This window comes from Antennarius striatus, chromosome 4 (assembly GCF_040054535.1).
Source record: "Antennarius striatus isolate MH-2024 chromosome 4, ASM4005453v1, whole genome shotgun sequence".
In the NCBI taxonomy this organism is placed as follows: Eukaryota; Metazoa; Chordata; class Actinopteri; order Lophiiformes; family Antennariidae; genus Antennarius; species Antennarius striatus.
Genome location: NC_090779.1, coordinates 25,602,501 through 25,610,298, shown reverse-complemented (window position 1 = coordinate 25,610,298; position 7,798 = coordinate 25,602,501). Strand labels below are relative to the sequence as shown.

General features: G+C 51.0%; 2 protein-coding genes across 3 annotated transcripts in view; one reads left to right on the top strand and one right to left on the bottom strand.

Annotated features, from left to right (window-relative positions):
* The first annotated feature begins 722 nt into the window (after nucleotides 1-722).
* On the top strand, nucleotides 723-6,161 carry deaf1 (DEAF1 transcription factor). 2 transcript variants are annotated; one of them, XM_068313633.1, is made up of 13 exons: nucleotides 723-1,245; nucleotides 2,494-2,591; nucleotides 2,837-2,966; nucleotides 3,126-3,275; nucleotides 3,360-3,499; nucleotides 3,580-3,645; nucleotides 3,749-3,793; nucleotides 3,918-4,041; nucleotides 4,112-4,240; nucleotides 4,852-5,129; nucleotides 5,295-5,378; nucleotides 5,572-5,658; nucleotides 5,794-6,161. In XM_068313633.1, exons 1-13 carry the CDS (start codon nucleotides 1,053-1,055, stop codon nucleotides 5,893-5,895), a joined length of 1,626 nt encoding a protein of 541 aa, XP_068169734.1. In that variant the 5' UTR covers nucleotides 723-1,052; the 3' UTR covers nucleotides 5,896-6,161. The 2 variants fall into 2 exon arrangements, with proteins under 2 accessions (XP_068169734.1, XP_068169733.1); XM_068313632.1 differs by having other exon boundaries at nucleotides 5,569-5,658.
* Nucleotides 6,162-6,731: 570 nt separating this feature from the next.
* LOC137594265 (D(4) dopamine receptor-like) overlaps nucleotides 6,732-7,798 on the bottom strand; it is an 8,998-nt gene continuing 7,931 nt past the window's right edge. Inside the window, exon 4 of the mRNA XM_068313634.1 lies at nucleotides 6,732-7,467. Coding sequence (XP_068169735.1) covers nucleotides 7,253-7,467 — 215 coding nt within the window. The 3' untranslated portion in view covers nucleotides 6,732-7,252. The remainder of the gene's footprint in view (nucleotides 7,468-7,798) is intronic.

The following is a 7,798-nucleotide window of genomic DNA, read 5'->3' as shown; positions in this document are numbered from 1 at the left end:
TGTGTGTGTGTGTGCATTGCCTCCCTGTGGTCACACGTTGTCACCACATTTCGTGACGTCACTAGAGTTTGAACGCAGGCTGGATTCCTGCAGAACCAAAGAGCGGTCACGACCCCCCCATGATGACCCCTGTTCACCGCCAGAAGCACCAACGGTGGGCACGTGAACTTCATGACGGATCACGTGACTGAAGTTCATCAACAGTCTGTGAATCGTCGCATTGCTGCAGAATAAAATGTTAATAATAATGAAATTAATAAAAATAATAATGGCTATAACAATTATAATATTAGCCAATAAATTAATATTAATTAGCTAATATTACTAGCTAATATTAGCTGCTGTTTTAGATATGGCTTTCATTAAGTCCTGTGTATGGCCACAGAGTGCCACACTTTAATAACTTTATGCATGCCATGCTTGGGCACCATTTTTATAATATTATTATTATTGTTAATATTTTTAATGTTATTATTCCCCTTCCCTTGTGTCTTAATTTTCTTCAATGTATATTTTCCCTGTTTCTGTCTGTTCTTACATTTAAATGCAACTGTAACGTTTAAATTTCCCAGTTTGAAATGAACTATAACTATAACTATCTAATTAATAATAACTGTAATAGCTATCATAATAATAATATTAATAACAATAAAAATATTAACAATAACAATATTAATAGCTATTCTAATAAGAATAATGACAAAAATCAAGAATTCTGGTAGTTTTATAATAATGGATGGAGTTTGAATCTCAGCTTCTTTCTTTCTCCGCTGCTTCGGATTTGTTCGTCTTTTTCCGGAAGTCTCCGCTTCGAGCCTTTCCGGCTGATAAACAAACAGCCGAGAGGCCGCGGTGTCTCCGGAGGACTTGTCGTCATTTTCTGCCGTTTTCCTCCATTTCTCCTCTTTTTTCGTGATTTATTTCCTCCTCGTGGATCCTCGGCTCCGCGTTCGCAGCTCTTCGCCGGTTTCGGGCCCGGCTCGGCTGCGTTCGGACCCGCTGCGTCCCGGCGGCCGCTCGTTCACCTTCGGCTCCGCTCGTTCCGTGGCGGGATGGACGAGGCCGACTCGGCCACGAAGGCGCTCGGGCTGGGGGGACCGCCCATCGGCCTGCCGCCGGTGAGCGGCTCGGATACCGAGTCGGAGGCCGAAGTCGCCACGATGTCCGTGATGGCGGATCCGGGAAACATCGACATGGGAGCCGAGTCCCCGCCGAACCCGGACGAGGCCGAGGCGGCGTTTGCAGGCAAGGCGGGCTTCATGCGCGCTGGGGCCGGCTAGCGGAGCTAGCTGCGGGCCGCTGAAGGCGGCGCTACGGAAAAGCACGATGTTTACCGGGCGTGCGGAAGTCACCGCCGTCCGGTGATGTCCAGTCAGTAACGATAATCACGCAGGACACGCACACGGCTCCTCTGTAATTCTCCATTATCCGCTCATGAAGGTCATTCAGAAATAAGAAACTTCAGCAGAACTCTGTTCATTTTATGTGGAAGTTAACGATTCACAGCCGGTAGATTCCAGGAAACTCACATTAAACGCGGATTTTATGTTTTATTTGATAAGTTATCAAGTTTTTAAAAGTTCGGCTATTAATTGCATCAAAAAAGAAATTTTGATTTAGTAGAATTTAAACTTTTGTGTTAGTTTCCAGTGCCAGCCCGGTGCACAGCTGAGTGGGTTGAGTGGTGGATTCAGATAGTTTACGGTGTTAAAATCTGTTTTATGGTAACTTGATGTATTAAAGTTAAGAGTATTAACAATTTGAAACTCAAAAAGACCGGTTAGTTAAATATAATTAATCAATAGGTTATAATCCGTTAACTACATTATTGGTAATAACTACGCTATTGGCAATTCCCCCAACTGGCCACAGGGTGTCGCCAGAGCACACCGTGTTTAGAGTCCATTCAGGTTTAATCAGAAGGAAAACTAGAAGCTCTGCTTCAGCTTCATTCTTCAAGTAAAATCCAACTGGAATATGACCTTATATTCACCCCGAATATATATTTGTAGATAAATTATTAATTATATAAATGTAAGGCCGTATGGTTTTATATTAGGTTGTGGTTTTCGGTGACCAGGTGTGGAATACAAGTGGAGAAAACTGTTTCTTGTCTGTTTAACTGCCTTTCTGTTGTTTGCTACCCATTAATTCGGGATAAAGTTCATATATTATTTAGGTCAGTAAACAAGATGACAAAATAAGGCAAACTAAAAGTTATCTAAAGTAGTGAGCATTTAGAAAGAGGAAACTATAGAGCAGCAGTCTGGATATTCTACACATGTACAATGGAGAATTCATTTGACTGTCATTAACCTTTTACCTCTGAATAACAACAATAATACAGATTTTCTGTTTCAAAACTATTTTTCTAGTTCTATAATAAATTTCTGCTCATAAATTCTGGTGCAGCTCCAACAGAGGAGTTCTGACCAGTGAGTGTTCCCTGTGGTGACCCGGGTGAAGGTGCTTAACTCTGGTTGTGTGTGTCAGAGGTCAGGGCTGTGACGGTGGGAGACGTTCAGGCTGCGGAGGACAACGTCTTCACCACGACCGTCGCCACGTCAGGGAGCCTCCCGGAACACATGCTGGTAGGTCCGCACGCTACTGCACACGCTCAGTGAGGCTCTGTCTGCTGTCAGGTCAGATCAGCTCCAGAGAGCAGTCACAGGTCAAAGGTCAGCTTCAATGTTTTCATTCCGGGCCGCGTTAAACCCCCGTGTCTCATCCGTAAAACGTGACTCGTGTTAGTCCGACTGAACGGTGTGTGTGTGTGTGTGTGTGTGTGTGTGTGTGTGTGTGTGTGTGTGTGTGTGTGTGTGTGTGTGTGTCACAGAGTGGGAGGACGACCCTCCAGCTGGGTGAAGGTCTCAGTACCCAGAAGGCCACACTCATCGTCGTTCACACTGACGGGAGCATCGTGGAGGCGGCCGGCCTGAAGTCTGCCACCGCCGCCATTACATCAGGTGTGTGTGTGTCAATCAATCAATCAATCAATCAATCAATCAATCAATCAATCAGTCAGTCAGTCAATCACAGAACTACATTAGCTGGATGAAGACAAACAGGTGTCTTGTCATGTTAACAGCGTGTGTGTTTGATTTATCCTCCTGGACGTCCTTCAGGCCCACAGACCCCGCCCACCCCGCTGACCCCCCCCCAGGACAAAGACGCCTGCTCCAAGTACAACTGGGACCCGTCGGTCTACAACAACGAGCTGCCGATCCGCTGCAGGAACACCAGTGGCGTGCTCTACAAGAGTCGCCTGGGCTCAGGTGACCACGCCCACACGGGGGCAGGGGCGGGGTCAGAGGGGGACGTGTGGGCGTGACCCCTGTTGTTGTTGTCGTCGTGTCCAGGGGGTAAAGGTCGCTGCATCCGACACAACCAGCAGTGGTTCACGCCCACGGAGTTCGAGGCGCTGGCGGGACGGGCGAGCAGCAAGGACTGGAAGAGGAGCATCCGCTACGCCGGCAGGCCCCTCCTCTGCCTCATACAGGTGGCTCCGCCCCCTCACCTGCCTGCAGGTACGCCCTGTGTGTGCTGCGACCCCCCGAGTCATAACTGCTGTGTTTGCAGGAGCACATCCTGAACCCCCACGCCGCCTCCTGCACCTGCGCCGCCTGCTGCGACGACCTGACAGGGGTGAGGAGGGGCGCTCTGACGGTCGTCATGGCGACGTAACTGGGGTGATGTCATCACTGGGGGTGATGTCATCACTGGGGGACTGACTTTCTGTTTTCCTCAGTGTCCGAAGGAAAGCGACTCCCTGGTGACGGAGAACGTCAGTATGGTACGTAGAGCTCCTGTACCGCCATCTGGTTACTATGGAGACGAGCCCCGCCCTCCTGACCCAGGTCTGGGTTCCGGGTTAGGAGTCGGTCTCTGACGTCCCCCCCACCTTTGTCCTCCTGCAGACCGGTCCAGTCCGCCTGTTTGTTCCCTACAAGCGACGGAAGAAGGACATCGAGCCTCTGGCCACGCCCCCCAAGAAGCCACTTCCTGTCACCAAGAGCATCACGCTGACGCCCGGGGCCACGTGTAGGTCAGGTGACCTCAGGCCGGCGGCTGATTGGACCAGCACCTGAACAGTTTTGTCGTGTGTCCATAGTCACCGTGTCGCCGTCGGGACCGTTCACCGCCAGCACCCTGACCTTTGACCGGCCGGTCCCCGGCGAAGCCCCCGCCGCCATCATCTCAGAGGGAACGCCCCCCAGCGAAGTGTTCGCCAGCACCGCAGGTAGCATCCGTCATACATCTGTCATGCATCCGTCAAACATCCGTCATGCATCCGTCAAACATCCGTCGTGATCCGACTGTCGTTATCCGACCATCAGCATACAACCATCAGCATCCGACCATCAGCAAAAATTCATCGGCATCCGACTGTTAGCAAAGAACCATCGGCATACGACCGTCAGCAACCGACCATTAGCATACGACCGCTAGCATACAACCATTGGCATACGACCGTCAGCATCCGACCGTCAGCAACCGACCGTCAGCATCCGACCGAACAGCAGCTTCTAGACTCGTGTCGGATTCTTTCTGGATCGTCGGTTGAAACTTTCCATCAGAGGACAGTCAGAGCAGCTCACCCCCCCAGACAGGTCGGGGGGGGGCGCCGCTGATGGATGAGCAGCTATTTTAGGAGCCGTCTGTGTGGGCGGGGCCTCAGGGGCTCCGCCGCAGCAGGACTACGGCGTGTATGTAGGGCAAGAGTCACGGCGACCTGGATCTGTAGACCCCCCCCCTCCCACGGTGTTTGATTCCACGCGTGCATGAACACCACGGAGGGGCGGGGCTTAGATCGGCGCTCTGCTGGCGTCACCGACACACTTCCTGTCTCAGTCCTCACAGCCCTGCCCGCTCTGGCCGTCACCCCCCAGCCGTGCCCGGGCAAGATGGACGCCGTGGCCCCCCCGGCCCTGGGCCTGGTGAGCGGGCTGGAGGTGGGGCCTGTGGGGAGCCCCATTGGAAGCGGGGGCCCGGCGGTCAGCGACGCCCAGAAGAACACCTGGGCGTACCTGGAGGAGGTGGCCGACACCCTCCTGACCAACGTCCAGCAGCTGAAGGTCCTGATCGAACAGGCCAGGGGCGGGGTCAAAGGTCACCGGGGCAGGAAGGAGGTGAGGACCTGCCTCCAACAACAGGAGAAGTAGTGCTGGTGATGGTTAACAGTAAAGCGTGTGTCTGTGTGTGTGTGTGTGTGTGTGTGTGTGTGTGTGTGTGTGTGTGTGTGTGTGTGTGTGTGTGTGTGTGTGTGTGTGTGTGTGTGTGTGTGTGTGTGTCAGACGTTTCAGAATCAGGTGACTTTCCAGCAGACGGACGATTCTGAAGCCAAGAGGAGCTCTGAGATAACAGAGATCATCATCAATGTATGACACACACACACACACACACACACACACACCTGTATCATCTCTGATGTGTCTACAGTCTCACGTTCATCCCAGTGCTCAGCAGCGCCCTCTGGTGGCCGTCTGTTTGACCTGCACCACATTGGTTTCTGTGTTCACGCCTGTCTGTTTTTCACGCGTGTTCTTCTGTCGTGTCTCATTTCTGCAGCAGATGTGTGAGAACTGCGGTCGGGTGGCGATGAGCGAGTGTACCGGCTGCCACAAGGTGAACTACTGCTCCACCTTCTGTCAGAGGAAGGTAAGGGACTGGGGCCGATCACGTTCAGCTGATCAATAATAAATCCTGAAGGACACGAGCTTTGTTTTCCTCCTGAGGTGATCAATAAGTCATAACTAGTTCCACTCACCTGTCTCCATTCGCGCGTCGTCTCAGGACTGGAGGGATCATCAACACACCTGCTGTCAGTCAGCTGGGGGCGTGGCTAACCAGGAGGAGGAGCCAATCACAACCATGGACTTGGACAAGGTGAAATGAGGCCTGAGCAGTGATGTCATCAGACAGGAAGTGGTCCTGAGCGCAGAGGGACAGGTTTCTCCTGCTGGACCTGGACCTGGTTCTGGTTCTGTGGACGTTTCTGCAGACGGATGCTTCCTGGTGTCGTCTTATTATTTACCTTGAAGAGCTCGTTGACCTTTGACCTCCTGATGTGATTTTTATTTATTTTTTTATTTTATGACCTTTGAACTTTAAACTGATGTAATTCCAGGATGAATAAAGATCAATAAATAAGTCAGTGTTAGCCCCGCCCCTGCCTGCTGGTATGATGTCACACACAGCCACGCCCTCAGCCAATCAGTTTGCGGTGTTTATTTCTAGTTAAGAGGTTCTCGTTAAGTAGTAGTTAAGAGGTTCTCGTTAAGTAGATCTATTATGCTGCATTCACACTGGTCACCAAAATCTGATTTTCATCCCATCCAGATTGAAATCTGATGTTTTTAGTCTGAACAGTCACACACCACATGACATCTGATCTTCACGGGACGGATTGAAACCACATTCTGGAGGTAATCTCATATTATATGTTCAGACGTGTCTCAGCCAAATCAGATTAACAGACTTCAGTGTTTACCTGTTATGAATACAATCCAGATTAACAGACTGCAGCATTCACCTGTTATGAATATAATCCAGATTAACAGACTGCAGCATTCACCTGTTATGAATATAATCCAGATTAACAGACTGCAGCATTCACCTGTTATGAATATAATCCAGATTAACAGACTGCAGTGTTTACCTGTTATGAATATAATCCAGATTATGAGGTATTTTTTTCAAGAACAAAAAAAACAAAACAGTATTAACCGGTTGGGATTATTTTTTATTCCGATTTTGTTCCGGAACATTAAAAAATATAAAGTTTCAACTAACTGGACTCAAACCGGGTCTGACCTGTTTCCTGTCGCCCCCGGCAACATAAACCCGTCACACATCTCCCACCGGGCGACACGGAGGTGACAGTCTGGAAGCTTCTATCAACCCTCGTTAACCCTTTCACCACCTGAACCAGATTACAGGCCGACGCCCTTCAGATGATCTCAGGCTCCGCCCCCTCTCGCTCTCCTCCAATCAGAAAATTGAAATCTGACATTTGTGATGAAACAAATTCATGGCTGTTGGTTCTTTAATGCGCACACACTCACACACACACACACACACACACACACACTCACGCACGCACGCACACACACACACACACACAGTTTTTGTGGAGACTTTTACTGTGAAAAGACGGATGTTGATGTAGAAACCAGTTCCTGATGTGACCTCAGCCCAAACGGGGTGGGGGCGCCGTTGGCGGAGCTGCAGCCGCCCCGGGGGCGGGGCCTGGTCAGGTTCCTCTGGAGCAGCAGCGCTGCAGGACCCTCCTGAAGAACTTCCTGAACTCGGTGTTGAAGGCGGTGTAGATGAGCGGGTTGAGGGCGGAGTTCATGTAGCCGAGCCACGTCACCACGCTCATCAGCGCCGGCGGCACCCGGCAGCCCCGGCACCGCGCCCGGGTCGTGTGCAGCACGAAGAACGGGGTCCAGCAGAACAGGAAGACACCTGGAGGGAGGGGGGCAGCGTCAGAAACACCAGGACCCGGACCGGAACCTGACCTGGACCTGGATTGGAACCAGACCCAGACCGGAACCAGACCTGGACTGGAACGAGACCCGAACCAGAACCAGGACGAGATCCCGACTGGAACCAGACTCAGACCTGGACTGGATCGAGACCCGGACTGGAATAAGACCAGGACCCAAACCGCAACTAGTCTGGGACGAGACCCAGAACTTAACAAGACCTGGACTAGAACCAGATCTGGACCGGAATGAGACCTGGACCAGAACAAGATCCGGACCCGAATGAGATTTGGACCAGAACAAGAACTGAA

Bases quoted from the DNA above. Each gene is read 5' to 3' on its own strand.
- deaf1 (XM_068313632.1), top strand. From the start codon at position 1,053: ATGGACGAGGCCGACTCGGCCACGAAGGCGCTCGGGCTGGGGGGACCG. The intron at 2,967-3,125 runs GTGTGTGTGTGT...GACGTCCTTCAG, and splicing joins CACCGCCGCCATTACATCAG to GCCCACAGACCCCGCCCACC. The intron at 5,130-5,294 runs GTGAGGACCTGC...TGTGTGTGTCAG, and splicing joins GTCACCGGGGCAGGAAGGAG to ACGTTTCAGAATCAGGTGAC.